Source organism: Ahaetulla prasina, chromosome 1, assembly GCF_028640845.1.
Source record: "Ahaetulla prasina isolate Xishuangbanna chromosome 1, ASM2864084v1, whole genome shotgun sequence".
Taxonomy (NCBI): Eukaryota; Metazoa; Chordata; class Lepidosauria; order Squamata; family Colubridae; genus Ahaetulla; species Ahaetulla prasina.
Window position 1 is genome coordinate 112,849,744 of NC_080539.1, and position 24,185 is coordinate 112,873,928.

A 24,185-nucleotide genomic window follows, 5' to 3' on the forward strand; every position below is an offset into this window, starting at 1 on the left:
TGCTCCTGTGAAAGAAGAGCGGGGACCACCTTTCCTCCCCCCCCCCTCCGCACCTCGCCTTCTCCCCACTGCCCCCTGTCCACGCCGTCTCTCGACGGGAGAAAAGATACGGACTGCTGGGACTTGGCGGGGGGCGGGAGAGGTGTCTTGAAGGGGGCTGTTTTTAATACACCCGTTAAACAAAAGCTCACGGGGGGGGGGTTGGGGGGGAGGGGTTTCTCTCTCTCTCTCTCTCTCTCCAAATACCCACCTCCCTCACCAGGGTGAAACGGGGGAGGAGAGGCCCTTTTTTCTCTCGGCCGAATAAAACGTACGGAGCAGAAGAGGCTAAAATGACCACTTCGGCTTGAATGAAGGGACAGTGAGGGCCAGGAGCTAAGGTTTTGTGTGGGTGCGGGTACGCGCGCGCTCGCGCTCCTGAAAAAAGGAGGAAGGGGATGAAGAGGTATTTTCACCGCCCCGCTTTCCATTTGGCACCTTCCCTTTCTTGCCCGAAGCGCTAGTGCCCGGTCTCTATCCTCCCTCCTTCCCTTTTCCCACGTTTGCTTTTCATCCTCCCTTTCCCCCCGCCCTCTCGGTGCTCCCCCCCCCGCAGCTCCGTTAACGGGGTCTCTTTGCTGTGAAAGATGGCGACACCAGGGATGAGCTGGCAGCAGCACTATTACAGCGGCAATTCTTCCACCAGCGCTGGGAAATTCAACACCAGCTCTTCCTCTGTGATGTCCTCCCATTTCGGCATGGAATACAACCAGGATCTCCATCTCAAAATGAGCAAGAAAATAGCTCAGCTAACCAAGGTAGGATAGAGTCCCCCCCTCCTCCCAAGGCTTTTTCCTCCTCAGTGTTTCTTTTGCTCACTCACACCATTTGTTTATTGTATGTATTTTGAAACTCTGCATTTTAAACTCTGCATAGGTTAAAAGAGAATAATTGTCATTTGATTGAACATCTGAATCTTTCAAAAAAAATTTTTTTTAACATGTTTATCGCACCGTGGCTGTTATGTTATTTATCAGTGGATCTTGTCTTCTCTGCGATTCTATTTCTTTCTCCCAACTCAGTATATGATGGCCTCTGATTAGGTGGAGCGAATGAAAGTTGCAATCTAAGATTTATTCACGATGATAAACTCCACTGAAGGTAGTGAGATTTGACAAAATGAACAAATGGATAGTATGCTTGTATGCCTGATAGTCATGGTGCATAATTGCATATATTTTATTGTTGCTTTTATATTGGCATCTAAATACGCTTTCATTTTCAATAACTTGTTTATCCTGTCATATCTTGTTTTTTTTATAAGGATTCAAGAATTTTCTAGTTGAGCCTCATAATGCTTAACAACTATTGATTTGTTTCAGAACTGCTATTCATGCAAATCCTGGCAGTTTTCAAATATTAAAATAAATAGGTTTGCCTTTTAGAAAGGAATTACAAAGTTCTCTTTGGGGAATATTTCATAATCATAACCTACTACAGAAAGGCATTCATATAGTTTGTCATTTAGAGGTAATTTGGAACAAGTGTCATCAGAGGATTGCAAGTAATAAATTCCAGCAATCATATTCCTGGTTATAAATGCAAGATGTATTTTATGTATTTATTTCCTATACACATTGTAGGAGACTGCATATACTGCATATAGACATGCCTTGACAGTTTGCAAGAATATTTTTCAAGAATATAAATTGCTTTTATAATCCAACCATAGTTTGATAGGCTTAGTAAAGTTAAAAAGTGTATTAATCAACCTCAACTAATGTACACATCCTTCCTAAGCCTTGTGTCTTCAGATGTGTTCAACTACAGCTGCTATAATCATTAGATAATTCAACCATATATTTAATTCCCAACACATCTGGAGGCACTAGATTCCAGAAACTTGATGTATACAAATATTGTTCACTTTATGGCAAGCTTCATATGTTAATTTCAGCATTGTTTTTATGAAACATGTCTGAATGACACTGGTATTGTGGGGCAGCTGTATTTGAAGAAAGGGTTAATGATAATTTAAATGGTTGAATCTGTTTTATAAATATGATTTTAACTTTTGTTGGTATAGGAAATGCCTGTGTTTATTTGAGTGGCAGATGATTGCTCTGAATTTTCTTTCTTAACTATTGGATTTCATCAGATTTATTTATACTCTTAATGCAAATATAGTACCATTCACAATTGTATTTTACATTTTAAAGAGGCAGCTGTCAACAAACCCTTTATAAACTTATATGAAATGTCAGATTCAAAAATAATACAGCTCCAAATGCAACTTCTAGGACTAAGAGTGGATGAGGAATACTTTTAAATCCTACATAAACATTTCTCCAAAGCAGCTAACCAGCTCTTGTTTCATATTGAATATTGGATAAGATTATTCTTGCTATATTCAGATGTAATATACCATAGCATCTATAGAATATGAACTTTATTTTTTAAGCTCTACATAATGTGGAAATTCTTGAGCAACTTTTTAAAATGGTTGTTAGAATGCAAAATATATTGAATGTGTGATGAGGAGAAATTGATATACCATATCATTTTTTTAAAACCACAATAATAATAATAATAACAACAACAACAACAATAACAATAGCAATAATAATAATAATAATAATAATAATAATAATAATAATAATAATAATAATAATAATAATAATAATATAATTTGTATACCGCCCTTCTCCCGAAGGACTCAGGGCGCTGAACAACCAGAATAAAAATAACAATCAAATATACACAATAAAATAAAACATTAATTAAAAAACTTATTTAAATTTGGCCCAAATTTAAAATGCATTTAAAATCCCAAAAAACTAATTAAAAAATTAAAACCCATAAACAACTAAAAATTCTATGCCAGTCCCGCACAGACAAATAAATAGGTCTTAAGCTCGCGGCGAAAGGTCCGAAGGTCCGGAAGTTGTCGAAGTCCAGGGGGAAGTTCGTTCCATAGGGTAGGAGCCCCACAGAGAAGGCTCTTCCCCTGGGGGCCGCCAGCCGGCATTGCTTGGCTGACGGCACCTGAAGGAGTCCCTCTCTGTGAGAGCGCACAGGTCGGTGGGAGGCAAGCGGTGGCAGTAGGCGGTCCCGTAAGTAACCCGGTCCTAAGCCATGGAGCGCTTTAAAGGTGGTAACCAACACCTTGAAGTGCACCCGGAAGACCACAGGCAGCCAGTGCAGTCTGCGCAGGATTGGTGTTATATGGGAGCTCCGACCAGCTCCCTCTATCACCCGCGCAGCCGCATTCTGGACTAGCTGAAGTCTCCGGGTGCTCTTCAAGGGGAGCCCCATGTAGAGAGCATTGCAGTAGTCCAGGCGAGAGGTAACAAGAGCGTGCGTGACTGTGCATTAGGAATCCCGGTCAGAAAGGGGCGCAATTGGCGAATCAGGCATACCTGATAAAAAGCTCTCTTGGAGACGGTCGTCAAGTGGTCTTCAAAAGACAACCGCCCATCCAGGAGAACACCTAAGTTGCGCACACTCTCCATCTCTTCAGGTAGATCTGAAGTTACGACCATAATGGAGCCTGGCCATTACTGCTTAAAGTTGTAACAGTCATAAAACTGATTGGTCATATGACCAACCTGATTTTATTATTTTTTTGTGGCAGTCATTAAGCGAATGCCATGATTGAAAATGTAATGCCACAGTCCTTAAGTGATCAGCACACTTTTAAATGAACCGCTGCTAACTATGGACACAATTTTGCCGAAAAGTAAGTCCCACTTTTAAGCAAAACAGTTATAAAACACGGTCATGTGAGCATAGGACATTGCAAATGGTGTAAATGCAGTCGTGTTACCAGTTGTCTGAAGTGCAGCCATGTGATCGTTGTGGGGGGATCCAACGGTCAGAACCTCACATCCAAATTGCAAGTCCCCTTTTTCAAGTAGGTCCTAACTTTGAATGGAGTTGGCCTGTTGTAAGTCAATGACTACAGGTAGTCCTCGACTTATGCCCATAATTGACCCCAAAATTTCCATTTCCAAGCAAGATAGTTGTTAAATGAGTTTTGTCCCATTTTATGGCCTTTCTTGCCACAGTTGTTAAGCGAATCACTGCAGTTAAGTTAGTAATATGAATAAATGAATTTGACTCTCCCATCGAATTCGCTTGTCAGAAGATCGCAAAAGGTTATCACATGACCCCAAGATACTACAATCGTCCTAACTACATGCTGTTCCATACACCCAACTTTTGATCATGTGACCATGGGGAAGTTGCAACAGTTGCAAGTGAGAAAAATAGTTATAAGTCACTTTTTTCAGTGCTGTTGTAACTTTGAACTGTCACTAAACAAATGATTGTAAGTCGAGGACTATCCATTACTTGTAAATAATTTATGCTTATTTTAAAAATCCCTTTAAAAGCATGGTCATACAATAAAATCATTCCAATATTGGAAACTGAGTTTCTGGCACTTCATATTTATTCCATTTATTCTCCTGAATTTGATGAAAAGTTATACTGGAGCCTGTGCTATGCTAGCCCAGTGTATACTGTCTCTAGTACCATTAGGCAGCACATATTCTAATTGAATCTTTCCACTATCACCAGATGCTGCAGGGAATCAGTTTAGGTACTCATTTGGTTTACTTTATGCTACATTGCCTTAGATAAGGTTAAGCTTCTAGGAACTGGAGAACAGAAGAAGCTGCAGGACCTCACTAATGATACATATCGTTAATCCAGTTTAGGTGGCATAGCTTAATGTATAAAAAAAATCCAGAATCTTTCATAAAATGGTCAGAACTGTGCTGAACCGTCAGATTTTTTTGTCTATTTCCACCATTTGCTTGATTTACTCTTTTTTTTCAGTTGTGTTTTGTTTCCTCTACTATATAGCATATTATAGCAAGTTTGGAATAGTAGTTAAGATGTCAGATTAGAAACTGGGAGACTGTGAGATGTATTCCTGCCTTAGGCACAAAGCCAGCTGGGTGATCTTGGGACAGTCATTCTAGCTGAATTCTTGAAAGGGTGCAATGGCAAAATACTTCCAAAAAGTCTTGCCAACTGCAGAGATTAGTCCAAAAGATCACAGTAGTCATAAAGTAACTCAAAAACACCCCGCACCACCACCAAAAAAGAGTAACAGTTTCTGGGCTGCAAGAAATCTGATTAGATGGCAGTTGTTAATTGAAACTTTCTTATCTCTTTGCTGCCATCTTTTGGTTGTCTGGATTTTTACAGCCCAGATATGGTATATCTATTCTCCTGACTTTTCATGGCATCAGATTTGGAAGCAGAAGAGCATGTGCAGGTATAGCACTGACCTGGCTGATGTCCAGGAGGGAGTCTGCTTATTATTGAAGTAGAAAGCTTGGGCACGAAGGAAATAAAAAGGTAGAACAATCAGATGTCCCTAAGGCAAAATTCCAAGGCTTTCTTCCTTTACTTGGCAGCTACCAGCGTAAATTTTAAAAGTCTGTTATAAGGCAACTGATTCCTGCTAGAAAAAAAAAGCTAAACATCCCGCCTATGTGGTGGGTGCAAAGAAAGAAATCAATTTTTGTTTATCCTTTATTCCTTTATTTGAATGATTTATAGAAAATGGCTGTCAATCTCATAGCAATGACTCTGGGAGATTTACAAAAAGTTCAAATGACAACGATATATAATAATCTACATAACAAATGCCCAAGATTGAAAAGGAATGTTCCCAATTTACAAAAGGAAATAAACGCCATTTCATGAGAGAAATTGCCATGTGGCCATAATAAACTTTAAATTTATTGGCCACCCAACTGTGGGTGGGACACAAAACTAAAAAGGCACATAAAAACTAAAAATATTAAATCAATAGGAAGCCCAAACTCAAATGCTCTAATAACAAAATCCATAAAAGATATAGGGGCCATTATACAAATAACAAACATCAACTCCAAGACAGGAATCAAAACCAGTTTTCTAAGCATTTTGGAACCCTAGGAGATAGAGCACCATCCTTCTCTCTGAAGGGATGCTATTTCAGAGGGAGGGGGCTGCAACATATAAGGCACACTTCCTAGGTCCCACAAAATGGAAATATTTAATGGAAGGGCATCTACTCTGCTGGAATGTACTAGAATGGCAAGATAAGCAAAGTCAAGTGGTCTCCCATTATCCAGGCCCTATGCCACACAAGGCTTTAGAGGTAATAACCAGCACCTTTAATTGCACTCAGACACCAACTGGCAACTATGTAGTTCAGTGATAACTGCCCACACCAAAAGGCCCCTCTTACTGCTTGCACCACTTTGAACCATCTGTAGCTTCTGTGTGGTCTTCGAGAGCAACCCCATGTAGAGCGCATTGCAATAATTGAACAGTAAAGTAACCAATGCATGAGTAAATGTCTAAATGGCACCATTCATTTTATGAGTACCTATACACCAGGGGTCCTCAAACTTTTTAAACAAGGGGCCATTTCATGGTCTCTCAGGCTGTTGGGGGGCTGGACCGGCTGGGTGGGCGTGGCTAGGTAGTCATGTGACTGGGTGGGTGTGGTGAATTTAGCAGTCCATTAAACAATACACACAAATTAGACTTTAATTTGTTTTGCTCCTGGGGGTGTTTTATTTGCTTTTGTTTGCATGGTGCTCTCTTGGTTGACTTTTCTTTTTACTAGATCGTTTTTTAAATTGTTTAGGAGTCTAGTGGTCCACTTCAGGAAACTCAGTTTTGCAGCAATTCTTCTCAGCCCCAAGGAGCTTATAATCAACACATATCTCTCTCTCTCTCTATCTCTCTATCTATCTCTATCTATCTCTATCTCTATCTATCTATCTCTTTCTCTGTCTATCTTTCTTTCTCTCTGTCTTTCTCTTTCTCTCTATCTCTCTTCTGAAGGCGGGTGAGGTCAAAAATGGGGTGCGTGGATGCGCCAGGAGGCCTCTTTGCACCCTGTTTTTGCCCTTCAGAGTACTTCTGGGGGAAGCCAAAAATGGACTGTTTTTGGCCTCCCAGGACGTCTGTCAAGGTTCCAGAAAAACGTCTTCTGCATAAAAAAAAACTCAGAAGCCATTGTCTTTCAGAGTTCTTTACTAGCATGAGGAAACTGGCACACGATGAGTGAAATTCCAAAACTGAACTTCCGGATTCTTTTCCCAGTTATACAAACCCCAAGAGTCCCACCCCCCTAACCCCTTTGCTGGTCACATGGTCCCACATTCTCCCAGTTCATTCGAATATCTTCTCGCCACTCCTCCTGCAGATGTGAACACCGTCCGACCTTGACCGCTTGAAGAATGTTACCATAACCCTCAACCCCCCTTCTTCCCCTCAGGGGAAAAATGTGGCAGCGTCTGGAACCCTAAGTCTAGTATGGTTTCCAGGCCTGACAACGTCTACATCCCCTGTTTTTGGCCTCCCCGAACTCCAATAACACTTTGCAGGCCAAAAATGTTAGCCTTATCTTCCAGTTCCAGCCCACGGGGCTTGCAAAGGTAAGTCCTGCACTCGGCCAAAGGGTGAAGGCCAGTGGGTGGGTGGGGTGCTGTAAGCAGGCAGCCTCATGGTCCTGTGCAGGCTGAGTTAATGGCTTTGGTGGGCTGTAGTTCGAGGACCCGTGCTATACACTAATATATCTATAACTCATTCTTGTAAAGATTGTTTTAATTAGGGAGAGGTAGTTAATTTCTGCTGTCAGATTGGAATCCCACTATCACAGAATTATGAAATATTTATGTGAAGTTAGTGCATGCAGAAAGCTTAATATATCTAAATCTTAGAAAGATATAATGAAAATCTTCCTTTAATCTTTAAATGTATTGATACTACCTATTTTGTTTCATTTTATTTTGCTTATTTTCTTAATGTAAAATTTTAACTAGCAGGTCCTTAGGGTTTTATTCCTTTCATTTTATTTGAACCCGCTTTTAGATGTTTTATTTAGTGTTGTAACTACTTTGCTGGTCATTGACCATAAATAAGTAAAGTTTAAAAACACAAGAAAAACACCAATAAAATTAGTCAACCAGCAGAATTTGCTTAACCTCGAGATCCAAATGCCTGAGGGAACAGTCAAGTCTTTAGTGCCTTGTGAAAGACTAGCAGCTATGTGTGTATGTGAGAGAAAAGTGTTCTTGTGAATAGAGTGTCTATATTGGTTGATGAAATACTAACATTACTCATTGCTGCTATAATTATTTTTAGTTGGGGTTAGCATTTAATTTTTTAAAAAGTATCAGTCAATGTCCTCCTTTTTTTCATCATATCCTCTTTTTTTTTTTTTTTTTTTTTTTTGTTTACATTTATACCCCGCCCTTCTCCGAAGACTCAGGGCGGCTTACAGTGTATAAGGCAATAGTCTCATTCTATTTGTATATTTTTACAAAGTCAACTTATTGCCCCCCCAACAATCTGGGTCCTCATTTTACCTACCTTATAAAGGATGGAAGGCTGAGTCAACCTTGGGCCGGGCTCGAACCTGCAGTAATTGCAGGCTACTGTGTTCTTAATAACAGGCTTTACCAGCGTGAGCTAAACCGGCCCTTTCATAGCATACTTTAATTGCTATTCTAACCCTCATTTACAGTAGCTTTGAATTTATTCCACCCTCCACCAATTAAAAGTTGAGAGACAGAAATAGTTCTAAGTGCCTTTAAAATGCAGTTAGAATATTTTTCCGATGTACCTTTATTTTGATGGAATACTTGACAGTGATAAGACAGTTAAGGAGGAAATAGGTCCATGACAGAAGAACCTCTTGAGTCCATTGGGGGGAGGGGTGAAAAAGAAATTGAGAATAATTCTGCTTTATGCATATATGTTATGTGGGTGAATTACTACTGTAGGCTTCATAATTCTATTAGATTGCCTACCAGGAAAAAAGAGCAGAATCCATGTAGTTCTTGTTTTTTAAGCCTGCCAGCCTCACAGTATTTGACATTATTGGACTAAAATATTTTTGAAGAAATGAGAAATATATATTGCTTGTTATTAGATAGATATAGATACAGGTAGTCCTTGGCTTATGACCACAACTGAGCCCAAAATTTGCATTGATAAGCAAGGCAGTTGTTAAGTAAGTAATATGTTTGTTAAGTGAATCTGGTTTCCCCATTGACTTTGCTTGTCAGAAGATCGCAAAAGGTGATCCCATGACCATGGGACATATCAACCATCATCAATAAATGCTAGTTGCAAGATTTGATCATGTGACCATGGGGAAGCTGCAATGGTCATGTCACTTTTTTCAGTGCTGTTGTAACTTTGAACTGTCACTAAGCCAATGGTTGTTAATGAAAGGCTACCTATATTTGGAAAAAGATATAAATATTTCAGAAATGTATGAAGTCACTCTGCATTTTATTTTGGATTTTATTTTCTTGTGGTATGCAAGCAAGCAGAAGCATAAAGGAGTATAAAACTAACAGAGGAATATAAGAATCTTAATCAATATAACATATTCTACTACAGTTTTATTTGGAAAACTATTAGCGTCTTCGATCAAGCCAAATCTAAAAGATGCTAGAGAATTCCCAGAAGCTTAGCATTCAGACAAATTAACCATTAATAACCATACAGAGATAAGCCACATTCACACACTATTCACATCAAAGGTGGGGTGTGTGTGATGGCTCAATGGTTAAAGACTGGTTTTGCAACCCCTGTGCCCCACAACAGGGTACGCTCCTGTTACCTGCCCCAGCTCCTGCCCACTTAGCAGTTCAAAAGCATACAAATGTGAGTAGATAAATAGGTACCAATTCGGTAGGAAGGTAACAGCGTTCCTATGTGCCTTTGGTGTATAGTCATGCTGGCCACATGGCCAGGGAAATGTCTTTGGACAACACTGGTTCCTTCAGTTAAGAAATGGGGATGAGCATCGCCCCCTAGAATTGGACATGACTTGACAGGGGAAGTATTTACATTCACACACTATTCAAAAGAGGCAATACAAAAATCTAGGAAGGAAACAAAAAGACTAGTACACATCTCCTCCAACAGTTAACATTCAGATAAGCAGAGATCAGCACCAGACAAGCAATCAAACAGAAATAAAAAATGTAAGAACCACCATGGAGGAAACTACATCCCCACCAAAGCTAGCAAAGCAGGTTAATGCGTATAAATAGGCAGCAAACTCCACCATCATTGCAGTAGGTAAGAAAGGAGAAAATCTTTGCACAAGAGAACCTCAATATTATAGCTTGATTCTATGACTCACAGACCTTAATTATAAATTAACTAGTCTTGTCTCTTTTCCAACCAAACAGCACAATCATAGTCATGTGGTTAGCGACCATTTTGCTTAATAGTAGATTTGTCAGGCCCAGGGTTTTTTAGTGAGATCTACCAGTTTGTTAAAACAGGTTTTCATTACATATTTTCATGTGTGGATATTTTGATGAATATCTACAAAATGATTCATTTTTCTGATTTAGAAAATATAAAGCACTATGTCAGATACGGGTATTTGGGCACTTACCCCTTTACTCCACTGCTTTTCATTTAGATCACTCTTTCTCTCATTCACGTTCTCTCTGATAATTTTCTTAATATGAATTCAAATGTGATGAAGAACTAGAAACATTACTGATAAGAGACTAACAGGGCTAATAAACATCAATCCTTGCAATGGATTTACCAATTTTACATAGCCTTGAAGAATGGGGGAGTGGCTGTTTAAGATGTAAATAAAGTGCAAGTGGCCCTCTTAGGTTATATTATTCTCCTGCAGGAAGTACACTAAATGTTCTAGGCAACTTGCTGTAGTATTCTGTAGGTTAACTTATATCATCTGTTATAGTATTAAATTATCAGATGCCTTATCAGTTGTAATGAACATGGTAATTGATGCTTCTAAAGACTGAGAAACCAAATATTTTAAGTTGGTATGATTATTGTCATAAGAAATGTAGGAACAGACTTGTGATCAATCCTTACAAGATTGAGGGGCTTCATTTTTCGGCTTTTGGGTACAATTCAAGATAGTGGTTATCACCTTTTGAAGCCCTTCAGGTATAGGGCTTGGCTATATGAGGAACAGTTCCTGTCATCTCTGCCCAGTAGTATAGTCTAGCAAGGTAGATGCTCTTCGTGTCTATCAATTAAATGCCACAAACTGTCATTACAGTTCCTGCCCTATAGAATGACAGACCCCTCCCCCAGAGATCTGTGTGCTCCCCCCCCACTTATGTTATTCAGGGAAACTATTTAAAACCTTGTTCTCCCAGATGTTGGAGACAAGGTGATGGTAGAGTCCCCTTTTGTTGCTTTGCCTGTTTGGTTTGGTTTGGTTTGGTTTTGAATACTCTGCTCTTTCAGTCTGTTGTATCTTTTATATGCTTTTTGGTATATATTGGTTCCTAGTTGCAGGCTCTTCAGAGTCATTTGAGAATCAGATGGCCAGATAAAAAGATAAATATATCATGTTCAATTGTCAGTTTTCTGCTTAGGTGCTTCATAGGATTTGCATCATAGAGAAGTCTCAGTATTGACTTCTGGCCAGTCTCTGCCCAGACCTGATCTATGGAGAATGTTTTTTTTATTTGCTTTCTGGTTCAAGTACACAGATAGGTTTAAATGTATTTCCTCAATTTATGTGTAATTTAGCAGCTCTAGTACACAGATTTAAGAAATGATATAACATATTTAACATATTGCATTTTAACATAATTTTGCTGCCCATTATATATTAATTAGAAAATAATCATTAATCTTGTGTACTAATATATTTTTGTGTTATTCTGAACTGCACCAGTTTCTCATAATTGTATTATTTGGAAATAATTTATAAGAAAATATCTTTATATATTCATATATGCAGGTAATATATGCTTTGAACACAAAAAATGATGAACATGAAGCTGCTATGCAAGCACTCAAGGATGCTCACGAAGAAGAAATTCAACAAATTCTTGCAGAAACCAGAGAAAAGATTTTGCAATATAAGAGTAAAGTTTCTGAAGAAATGGATCTAAAAAGAAAAATCCAGGTTTTAGAAGAGTCTTTAGAAGATCACAAAAAGATGAAGCATCAAGCCTTAACAGAATTTGAGGCTTATAAGGATAGAGTTGAGGATATGCAACTCTGTGCAGAAGCTCAACATGTCCAGCGTGTTGTAACTATGTCACGTGAAGTGGAAGAAATTAGAAAGAAATTTGAAGAAAGATTACGAAGTTTTATACAACTGCAGTTACAGTTTGAGAAGGATAAACGTTCAGCTCTTGAAGAGCTGAAAGCTGCACATAGACTTGAGGTCCAAGACCTTATGAAGACACATCAAAATCAAAATGTTAGTTTAAGCAAAGGTCAGGAAAAAATGGAAGAATTGCACAGGCAGGATGTGGAACAGTTGAATGTTAAATTAGAAGAGCTAAGAATAGAAAGAAAAAAGCTTATTGAGGACTATGAAGGTAAACTCAGCAAAGCTCAATCTTTCTATGAACATGAACTTGATACTATGAAAAGATCACAAATGTTTACAGCTGAAAGCCTGAAAGCGTGCAAAGAAAAGGAAGTAGAACTAAGAAAAGAATTTCAGAGCCAAGAATCAGTTATACGAAAAAATCTGGGGAAGCTTAAAACTGAGTTGCAAATGGCTCAGGATGAAGCAGGGGCTCTTCGAGAAAAATGCCAGAAGCTTCAAGTGGCTCTGAGTACCTCAGAAAACAGTGCACAGGTGAGATAATTATTATGCTGTTTCTTTAACAATAAATAAATACAGTTGTTAGATTGATGTTGACGAAGTTTCATGTTGTTCAGCTGGGTGTAAAATCAGATTAGTTTACCTGTAATAGATTGACAAACCAAGTAATTTCTTCCCATTTTATTTAGAGCTGTGACAAAGTTTGCTTTTCTATATGAAACTGCAGTAGCTTTTCTTCTAATAGTGAAGGCCAAAGGCAACTGAAATAGTTAGTGTTCTGTTAAAATTAATGGTTTAGATTTTTAGAGCTCATTGTGGAAGTAATTTTGGTTCTAATATCCTTTCCCTTCCCTGCAGGAGCCACTAAACGTTCTGTTCTGTTTTATAACATCTACTGAGCTAAAGGAGTGGCTTTAGAGGCCACAGTAGAAGAAATCAAGTAGGGAAAGTCTTGTTTCTCTAATCTAAGTGAAGGAGTAGATTTTCCCTCATTACATCTGGAACTTTTATATAATTATTGTTCTTTATTGCATGTACTGTACATTCCACCTTTTCCTTTATGTGCGCAAGTTGTCTTTCTTGGGCATCTTCTCTGATGGAAGTTAAAATGTTAGTGTATGTATATACACACATACATATGCACATGTGCACAAATCAAAATATTTTTATTTGTTTAAAATTAAGTTTTGTTGTCCATATCTTTTCCCAATTTTTCTTGGAATAAATATTTTTATGGAAATAATAGCACATTGAAGAATGGAACTGAAATACAATGCTATAAATGTCACTTGATTAAAAATGCTTACCAAATAAAAACACAAATTGGATAAAAGTTACAATATGGAACTGTTGTGTTTAGGGAATGGCTGTGACTTTACTAAAGGTGTAAAGTTTGTATCTGTACCTGACAATTGGAAGAAGGCTATTTATAACATAACATAATAACAGAGTTGGAAGGGACCTTGGAAGTCTTCTAGTCCAACCCCCTGCCCAGGCAGGAAACCCTATACCATTTCAAACAAATGGCTATCCAACATTTTCTTAAAAATTTCCAGTGTTGGAGCATTCACAACTTCTGCAGGCAAGTTGTTCCACTGATTAATTGTTCTGTCAAGAAATTTCTCCTTAGTTCTAAGTTGCTTCTCTCCTTGATTATTTTCCATCCATTGCTTCTTGTTCTACCCTCAGGTGCTTTGGAGAATAGCTTGACTCCCTCTTCTTTGTGACAACCCCTGAGATATTGGAACACTGCTATCATGTCTCCCCTAATCCTTCTTTTCATTAAACTAGACATACAGAGTTCCTGCAACCATTCTTCATATGTTTTAGCCTCCAGTCCCCTAACCATCTTTGTTGCTCTTCTCTGCACTCTTTTTAGAGTCTCAACATCTTTTTTACATCGTGGCGACCAAAACTGAATGCAATATTCCAAGTGTGGCCTTACCAAGGCTTTAAAAAGTGGTATTAACACTTCATGTGATCTTGATTTTATCCCTCTGTTTATGCAGCCCAGAACTATGTTGGCTTTTTTGGCAACTGCTGCACACTGCTGGCTCATAATCTAAATGGTTGTTCACTAGGATGCCAAGATCCCTCTCATAGTTACTACTATTGAGCAAGGTACCACTTATACAGTACCTGTGCATTTTGGTTTTTGTTTTTTTGCCTAAATGTAGAACCTTACTTTTTTCACTGTTGAATTTCATTTTGTTAGATAGCGCCCAATGTTCAAGTCTGTCAAGATCCTTCTGTATCTTGAGCCTATCTTCTGGAGTGTTGGCTATTCCTGCCAGCTTGGTGTCATCTGCAAATTTGATGAGTTTCCCATCTATCCCCTAATCCAAATCATTGATGAAGATGTTGAAGAGTACTGGGCCTAAAACAGAGCCTCGAGGTACTCCACTGCATACTTCCCTCCATGTGGATGTAGTTCCATTGAGGACTACACGTTGAATGCGGTTGGTCAGCCAGTTACGAATCCATCTGGTGGTGATGCTGTCTAACCCACATTTTTCTACTTTATCTAGTAGTAGGTTATGGTCTACTTTATCAAATGCTTTACTGAAGTCCAAGTAAATTATATCGAAAGCATTCCTCTAATCCACTAATTTTGTCAAAGAATGCAATGAGATTAATCTGGCGTGATCTGTTTTTGACAAACCCATGTTGGCTTTTGGTTATTACTTTGTTTGCTTCTAGGTGTTTGGTGATTCATTGCTTGATTATCTTTTCCAGAATCTTCCCTGGTATTGAGGTCGGGCTGATAGGTCTGTAGTTTCCTGGATCTGTTTTTTTCCTTTTTTGAAGATGGGAACTACATCAGCTCTTTTCCAGTCCTCTGGCAGTTCCCCTGTGCTCCAGGATCTTTGAAAGATATAGTTCAGTGGTTCTGAGATCTCGTCTGCCAGTTCCTTCAGAACCTTGAGGTGTAATCCATCTGGTTCTGGTGATTTGAACTCGTCTAGGGTAGAGCGGTGTTCATTTACTATTTTTTCCCTACTTTAACTTGTGTTCCTAATCTGTTTTTTGTGGTGCTGTTTTTGATAGGTTGGATTGTTTTTTCCTTTTGTGTAAAGACAAATGCAAAAAATGAGTTAAGTAGATCTGCTTTCTCCCTGTTGCTTGTCACCTTCTTGCCACTTTCTCCCAGCAATGGGCCAATTGTTTCCTTGACTTTTTTCTTGTTTTTAACATGTTGGAAGAAGCTTTTTTTGTTATTTTTTACTTTTGTTCTCTAGCCTTTGTTTGTGAGCCTTAGCTTTCCTACTTCATCTTTACAGGCTCGGGCTATTTGCTGATATTCTGCCTTAGTTATTTGCCCCTCTTTCCACTTTTTATACTTGTCCTTTTTGTCTTTCAATTTGTCAGATAGTTTTTTATGCATCCATGCTGGTTTCTTTTAAGATCTATTATTTTTCTGCTTCATTGGTATTGTGCTAGACTGGACTTTTATAATCTCACTTTTCAAAATTTCCCAAGCTTCTTGAGTTGTTTTCCCCTTGAGGATTCTCATCCATGGAATCCTTCTCAAGCTCTCTCTAAGTTTATTGAAATTAGTTCTCTTAAAGTCCAAGACTCTAGTCTGACTTTGTTCTACTACTTGTGTTTGCATAATGTTGAATTCCAATACTGCGTGATCACTTGCCCCCAAGGTTCCTGTAGCTTCAACACCTTCTATCATTTTATCTATGCTAGTGAGAATTAAGTCCAATATGGCTGATTATAGTTGACTAATACAAAGGATAACACCAAGAATAAATGAAAAACCATAATGCGGTTATTTTATTAAGGCTGCCTGGAACGATGCCTGAAGAATTATGATTGAAAGTTATGATTAAAAACTGTGAAATACACTGTGTAGGATATGTAGAGTAATGAAATGTGTAAGCGATGTGTGTAGACTAGATTTTTGCTCTTTAGAAAGATACTAAGAAATGCATTAATATGAGAACGTTTAGGTACATTTGTTGATTTAAAGAAAGCATATGATGCAGTGAATAGGCTTGAATTGTTGATATTTTACATGAATTATGTGAATCAATCATTAATTGCTGAATATACTAAAAATATCAGACATAAAAATAATACTTTGCAAATGGTTTCTTACTAGCCAACAAAGTAAGACAAGGATGTGTAATGGCTTTTGTTTATTTAATGGATTTGTGGATAAATATATAATGAACATTTGTGGTGAGATGTGTTAGCTGTGTAAATGTGTATTTGTATTTTGGTATGCAGATTGTAGAAATCTAAAAAGCTAGATTTTTTAATGCAATAAATAGCATGCGTGTAAAAATCAGAATATCAAAGACCAAGGATATTATATATAAATGATAAAATATATCAAGTTGATAAATATATCTAATTTGGTAGAATATTTAGTAAAAATGGGGAAATTTTACATGCAAATGCTAGATGAAACAGTGGGTGGTATTTTTTCTCTTCTGAAAATAAAAGATATTAATGTTGAAAGTCATGAAAATGACTGCATGTAATAGTATGCAAACGGGTCTTCGAATCGGGCCCGTAGCGCCTCCAGAAAAAGCCCAATGTCCACTAGCTCACCAGCATGCTCATTAGGCAGAGATGCCACCCACTCAGCCGCCTCCCTCTCCAATACCACTGTCACCACAACAACCATTGTCCACTGTAGCAATCCATGTGGCTGATCACCTGGCTTAAAGACAGAGCCAGACGGTCTGAGTCCCCAACAAAAGTATCCTTCAAGGGAGGGGGTTTCATAGGCATTGGGTAAGGCCAATGGGCTGCTGGCCATCCCAGACCCTGCGAACCCTGGTCAACCTGCCGTTGGGTCACCAGGCCCTGTTGACGGCACCTGAGTCCTGTTTTAAGGAATTCTCTCTTAATGAACCTGTTTGATTTATCCAACAGCTTTTGGAATTTTGGTATTATCTAATCTCTTCATAATTTACTCTTTCAGTGTATTTCTTTTATAATATTATTATAAAATTATAATATTTTATAATGCTACAATTACAAAGTGTAATCCAGCTTTTTATTCTGTCAGTAGAAGAATAAAATTGCTGTATTTTCAGCAATTTATCCTTCCTTTGTATCTTTCTGTTTTGCTTTCAATGAGATTATTTTGCATCTGAGATTGCAATAGGGCTACACAGGAAGGTGGAAAACCATTGAAAAACTTTTTCCTTCTTTTGCATATGAAATTAGTTCGCAATTGGGGGGACATTTATCAGATTCCACACAATATATTTTTTAAATGGCTTTTGTAGGGTTTTGTATTACTAAAACACAGCCAAGATTTGAAGAAAATATTCCTCTAAAACAGGGGACTCCAGCCTTGGTCCCTTTAAGACTTGTGGACTTCAACTCCCAGAGTTCCTCAGTGAGCTTTTCTGGCTGAGGGACTCTGGGAGTTGAAGTTCACAAGTCTTAAAGGGACCAAGGTTGGAGACCCCTTCTCTAAAAGGCAATATCAGAAAAATGAAATAAATCCAGGGTCTTTTTTCTATTTGAATAAGCATTTAAATAAAATCTTGCATAATCTCTAACGTGAAACATAGCAACTACTTTAGAATTGACATAACATTTCATGTATTTTCCAATTTGATGCAGAATAGTGCTATTAAATTTTTTATTTTTAATAATAGATCTTGGGTCCAATTCACTATATAGTACATATGCACACATTTTTCACTAATCACAGGTACTATTGTGTATAATGTAATTTATGCACATTTACCAGAATATCTTTGTTATCAAAAGAGAATATGTAAGACTTCTATGCAAAAGTCATAGAGCGAGATTCTAGAAAGAGTGCAGAGAAGAGCTACAAAGATGATTAGGGGACTTGAGGATAAAATATATAAAGAACAGTTGCTGAACTGGATATGTCTAGTCTTATGAAAAGAAGGAAGACCTCCAAGGTCCCTTCCAACTCTATTATTCTATTCTATTCTAGCACTTATGGAAGTTTCAGAACTGACAAAATGAATGCAAATATACATAAGTAAGAAAATTACAGAACCTTTGTTCTATATATTGGTAATATCCCTCTGTGTTCAACTTCAACCAGCACTGGTAAATTTCATTCACATAACCTCAGTTATAATAGATTTACAATATATTTTAATAATTTTCTCTGTTTTCTTAGGCTCTTCAAAAACAACTAGATGATGTCAAAGAGGAGGAAATGTCATTGTTAAGCAAACACAAAGAGGTTGAAATTGAGTTAGCAGCTACAAGAGAACGCTTACAACAACAAGCCACAGACCTAGTGCTAAAAGCTAGTATGTGTGTATGTTTCTATTGCTTTGTATATAATCCATTTTAAGTTATAGTTAAAATGTTTGTTCCTAGGTAATATTTGATGCGTAAGACAAATGTTAACTTTTTCATACAAAAGTATCTTCATTTTTTTATTTTTATTAAAAATTATTTTATTTTTTTCAGTCTGTTTCCATTGTTTAGGCAAAATATCAGATCCAGAACAGTCTGTAGGGTTTGTTATTCAATGAGGCTTACAACTGGCAAATATGCAGATGATTGCAATTTTATGACGTAAGCCCTACTTAGCCAATATCCTCTCTACAGAAATGTTGGTAATATTAATCTATAATTCCAATATAACTGGAAAAACATTAATTTGGGGAAGCATGGTCTGACAGTTAAATCTCATGAATTGTAAGCACATGGAATTATTTCTCATGTTTTTCTGGAAATATGTTACATTTGAATTTTACAAGATACTTATAAAATGTATTATTAAGAACTCAGAATTCAGAATGTAGTTAATTTGTATATAACATGGAAAAATGAATATTTAAAGAGTCCATTTGAATAAAATATGCCAGCTAAAATAATTATGACTCAGTATCTATCATCTGACTATTACAATGGCCTAGTACTGATTGGATTTTGGGTACCTGTTATTTTGTACATGAAATGATATACCATATTTTATTCTAATTAACTATTATCCCACATCTAACTATATGTGAAAGACTGTAAGGTTCATGTTGATGTTGGATACTGCTCTCAACTGTTCCAGCTAACAAAGCTAGATCTGGCAGATTGCGGGTATTATTAATATGTGACGGACCACAGGTTTTCAACCTTTGTCTTAAGTGATTGAGTAAAGGATCCTTTATTTTTTATCTTTAATATGTTAAATTGTCAGTTTCTCTATTTTATTTGTTTTGACAGTTGAAGACATTAAAAATAGACACTGTATTCCATCTCAGTTGAAGAAACAAGGGGAATTCAGATGATGCATAATGTCTGCAAAATGTCCATAGATCTGTCTTTCAGTATCTCACCAGTTTCCTAGGAACTACTGCTTAAGATAGCTGCCTCATTACACTTAAATTCTGAAAGAATTTATAGTCATTTTGACACATTTTTCTAAAAATGAAACTAAAATTCTTGGTGCCTTAATTTGTTTCTAATTATATTATAGGCATAGACATTGATTTTTTTTTAAAGTGTGGTATATAACAAACCAGAAAAGTATGTCTTTTTGATAGCACCTTGGTTTTTTTGAGCAGAATTTGGTTTGCATTGTATAGGAAACCTAATAAATAAGCAGTCTGTTATAAAGATAAGCATTTCAGTCTCCTATACAGCTAACACAATTTTGTTTAGCGAGTAATAGCAAAATATATATAGTATATATAGAAAATGTATTTAGAAAAATATCGTATGTTTTTCACAACTTTAAATCATGAAAGGTTTATGTGATAACATCATAGATATACTTCCTGGAGGTGGGGGGGGGGCAGGTGAACTCCTGAAATGTTTTTCTTTCTACACTTATCTGATTGCAATTTTGGTTCAGATAAGATGGTATTGTAACTAGAATTAATTCTTTTTAAAAGCAACTGTTTTTATGAGAAACTTTATTCACTGATTCTCTTATTATGAAACAAGTAGGAGATCAGGAGTTAAATCATGAAAATATGTACAGAAAGGAGCAAAGTCACCTTGCTTCAGATTTCAGCTTGCTTTTGTTGTACTTCTGGTCAATGAACCAAGTCTAACATTGCATAATATTGTAGTGGGGCATTCCAGAATATCTCCTCTTTCAAATTTGTCCCAAAATGAATGGGATTTAGCCAATGGTTATTGTTCACTGAATAAAATAATGCCTGAATTCATACAATACCTGGAGTTACCATCTGTGTTTACAAATTTCAGTGCCTATAGTCTTACAACCCAGTAAGTCAAAATCAGCCATATTATAGCTTGATACATTATGTGAACCAGGCCAGTATAAGAAGCCATTCAAATACAAATATTAATATTCCAGAAATACTTAATACTTCATTTTTACAGGTCATGTTGGAATGCTTCAAGCTACTCAAATGACCCAGGAAGTGACAATATCTGATTTGGAATCAGAAAAATCTAGATTAAAGGAGAAATTGTCTCAGTTGGAAGAGGAAAGAAATGTGTTACACAGTAAAACACAAAGCTTAGATGAAAGACAAAGGCAGCAACTTCTTACGCTGGAGAAGGTAAAATATTCATGGGTGGGTTACAAATGAAAACTGAAATATGTAAATATGTAACTATTTGTTCTCTCTTTTTAAATGGCCTCCATTTTTTTAAAAAAAAAAACCTTAATATTCAAAAGTATCACTTCACTTGTATAAAAGCTGCATAACTTGTAATGACACAATTTTGATCTTGGTACATAAGAACTATGGTAGTATCTTGAAGTCTGCTTATACAACTTATTATACAATTAAAGCTATTTCATTGTTGTAAGCATTAGTTGTACAAGGTGTTCACTAGCAGTTTCTTAATCTCAATATCTGGTATAACATACAACTGCTATTTCAAATGTTTTAACTTCAACCTGTCAGCATTCCAGAAAAAAACCCCCACTCCAAGTAAAAACTCCAAAGCAAGCATCTTTTAAAGTTCTATTTACTAGGATAGGTAAACTGGCACATATGGGAAAACCTGAATCTGAGAGGTCCGGGTTTTCCCTCAGTAAATCAAAAAACCCCAAAACCACCCCCTGACTCCACAGTTGATCACATGCTCCAATCGCCAACCGTCCCATCTCGAGACAGCACTCCGACCACTCCTCCAGATGCAGGATCGGCCTGACCTTGACCGACAGGAAGAATGCTATTATGTCTAAAGACAAACCCTCTACTAAATCCCCCTTCCTACTTTCCCACACATGAGAAAGTGGCAGCTCGGAAGCTTCCGGCCTAGTATGGCTTCCAAAGCTGACAGGCATCACCCCACTGCAGAGGAAAACACACCCTGGAAAATAAAAAAGACAAAACACAAAAGATGGGGTTAACACCTAGTACATAACCTCTCTTGTGGTCTGCCAGCAGCCTATGGAACTGGCAATGGAGTCAGAAAGCGATGAGGCTGAGGAAGAACATGGGTCAGTCCTGGAGGCAGAGATGAGGCCAGGGCCATCTGGGAGTGATTGCGGACTCCGGAGCCTCCAGAGGCTGACAGTAGTGAGGCAGGGGAACAGGAGGAGCCTGTTCCTAATGCACGCATGAGAAGAGCTGCCAGAAAGCAAGAGCAGCTGAAGCAAAGAGGATGACTCGGGAGTAGGGCCAAGAGATGATTTGCCCCTCCCATATGGCTTAAAAGACTAGCAACGGCGTTTGGGCTCTTTGTCGGAAAACAAACATTGATAGACTTGCTCTTTGTCTTGCTGCATTTATTTCTTGTCAGCGTCTTCTGCTTTTGAATTTTTGCCAAGAAAAGCCTTTGGCAGTTTGCCTAATTAGACCAAGATTCGTGATAAGACTGAAGAATTGGGTTATGAAGAATTTGTTTTGATTTAATTTGGACAACTTTGAGAATGAGTTAATTCTCAGCTGTTCTAATAAAGTCTGTTTTTGAACTGATTGCATCTACTACTACCTATGTGGCCCTGGATCACAACAACCTCTTAACCCCCTCTCCCCCCTCCAGGTGGACCTTTGGGTTTCTCAGGGAATTTATCATGAAATTGCTTTACTAAAGTATAGCATTCACATCCCAACTTTTCACCAGTGTGCCAAATACTGTAAACGATTCCTGTATCGTCTACAGTCAAGGATCTTCTTAATTTCATAATGAGTCTCCCCTTGTACTATCAAAGGAGAGGGGAAACAGCTCGTAAGGGCCTTAAGTTAGATCCTCTTGCTGGTTTCAATAAGCTACTGTGAAAAACTGGGTGCACTTTCCCTAATATTCGAGGGAGGCTAAGTTGGACAGGCACTCGGTTAATCACTTTCACTATAGGGAAGGGATCTATGAATTTGGGTCCAAACTTCTTGCTAGGTAACCTCAATCTTAGGTATTTGGTTGACAAACACACTTTATCTCCTATTAGGAAAGGTGGTTGGAGAGACCGGTGTTTTGTCGGCCTGGGTCTTATATTTTTCTGCCGACTCAGTCAAAGCTTTCTTAGTATTCTCCCAACCCTTTTTTAATTAGATCATCCATTCTGTCAGGGACATGGAAATGGGTGGCTCTCTAGGCAACTTAGGCATCGGCACAAAATCCATGCCCGTAGTTATTTGAAAAGGAATCAACCCAGTACTACTGTGTACTGTATTATTATAAGCCACTTCTGCAAACAGTAATAACTCCACCCAGTTTTCTTGTAGATAATTTATATAATATCTAATGTATTGTTCAACCATGATGTTCAATTTTTCAGAGGCTCCGTTAGTGGATGGGTGGAAAGCTGAGCTAAGCCCCTGGGATGACCCAATGGACCGCAGGAACTCCTTCCAGAACTTAGCAGCAGTAAACTGGACCCCGCGATCTGATATTATTCTCCTTGGAACCCCATGTAGTCTGTAGATATGCTTCACAAACAGTTTTGCCAGCTTCTTGGTCAAGGGTAGTCCATTGCAGGCAATGAAGTGTGCTTGTTTGGAGAATAAATCAGTGACAGTCCAAATCACTCTGTTCCCTCAGCTGTACAGGAGTTCGACTATGAAGTCCATTGGAATCTCCTCCCAGGGCTTCATGGGTTTGGCCACGGTCTGGAGAAGTCCAGGGAGCTTCCCTGGTCTGGACTTCATGGTGGCGCAGGTGGTGCAGCTTTTAACATAGTCCTCTATGTCGGCCTTCTTCCTTGGCCACCAGAATTGTCTTCTAGCCAAATGGAAGGTTTTTAAAAATCCAAAGTGGCCCCCTAGTCGAGAATTAGGATTCCGCTGTAGCACTCTGAGTCGCATTCTGCTGGGCACATAAATCTTACTCCTCTTCCAAGCCACTCCGTCTCTTAGGGTTAGGTCCATCTGGTTCTCCCTGAACAAGGCATTGGTTGAGAGCGCCAATTTAAGCTCTGCTGTCAACTTGTCTTTGGGGAGGTCAGAACCATGGCGTGGTTGCACTGTAATGCAAGCTTGGGCCGCTGGTTGGGTTTCAAAGATCATGGCGTGAACTACTTCTTCCCATCGGCTATCAAATTGGGGCTTCCTCTATAAGGCGTCAGCTAATAGGTTTTTTCCCCCCTGGAATTTATTTCAGATTGAAGTTAAAATGCTTGAAATACTGAGCCCAGCATATCTGCTTGGGGGAAAGTTTCCAAGGGTCTTCAGTGCCTCAAGGTTTTGTGGTCAGTCCACACTTCGAAAGGCTCCTTAACCCCCTCTAGGAAATGTCTCCAGGACAGGAAAGCCCATTGCACCGCAAAAGCCTCCTTCTCCTATGACGCCCATCTGCGCTCCATGTCCATTAATTTTTTTGATACATAAGCACAGGGCATTAGTTCGTTTTGGGCATTCCTTTGCATTAGAATAGCCGCCACCGCCACATCACTAGCGTCAGCCTGGACTACAAATGGTTTATTTGTCTATTTGGGTCAGGGTGTTGGAGGATTGGTTATATTGCAAATAGGCGTTTTAACTGCTCAAAGGACTTTTGACAGTCCATTGTCCAAGCTAGGGTTAGCTAGGTTTTGGCTTGGTGGGAGACAGACCGGTTTTTAATAATTCCGTCAAGGGGAGAGCAACCTCGGCAAAGGAAGGAATGAATTGCCTGTAAAAATTTGCAAACCCCAGGAATCTTTGAAGTTGCTTACATGTTAATGGAGGTTGCCAATCTAGCACTGCCTTCACCTTCCCCGGGTCCATTTTGATTCCTTGGT

General features: G+C 38.3%; 1 protein-coding gene across 5 annotated transcripts in view; it reads left to right on the forward strand.

Moving 5' to 3' along the window:
* Positions 1-216: 216 nt before the first annotated feature.
* The window catches only part of FAM184A (family with sequence similarity 184 member A), a 66,129-nt gene continuing 42,160 nt past the window's right edge, over positions 217-24,185 (forward strand). For 2 of the 5 annotated variants that reach the window (XM_058172973.1, XM_058172988.1), the window contains exons 1-4: positions 217-797; positions 11,759-12,613; positions 18,213-18,348; positions 20,393-20,574. In XM_058172973.1, coding sequence (XP_058028956.1) covers positions 627-797; positions 11,759-12,613; positions 18,213-18,348; positions 20,393-20,574 — 1,344 coding nt within the window. In that variant the 5' untranslated portion in view covers positions 217-626. The remainder of the gene's footprint in view (positions 798-11,758; positions 12,614-18,212; positions 18,349-20,392; positions 20,575-24,185) is intronic. The other 3 variants (XM_058172954.1, XM_058172981.1, XM_058172964.1) reach the window with 2 other exon arrangements.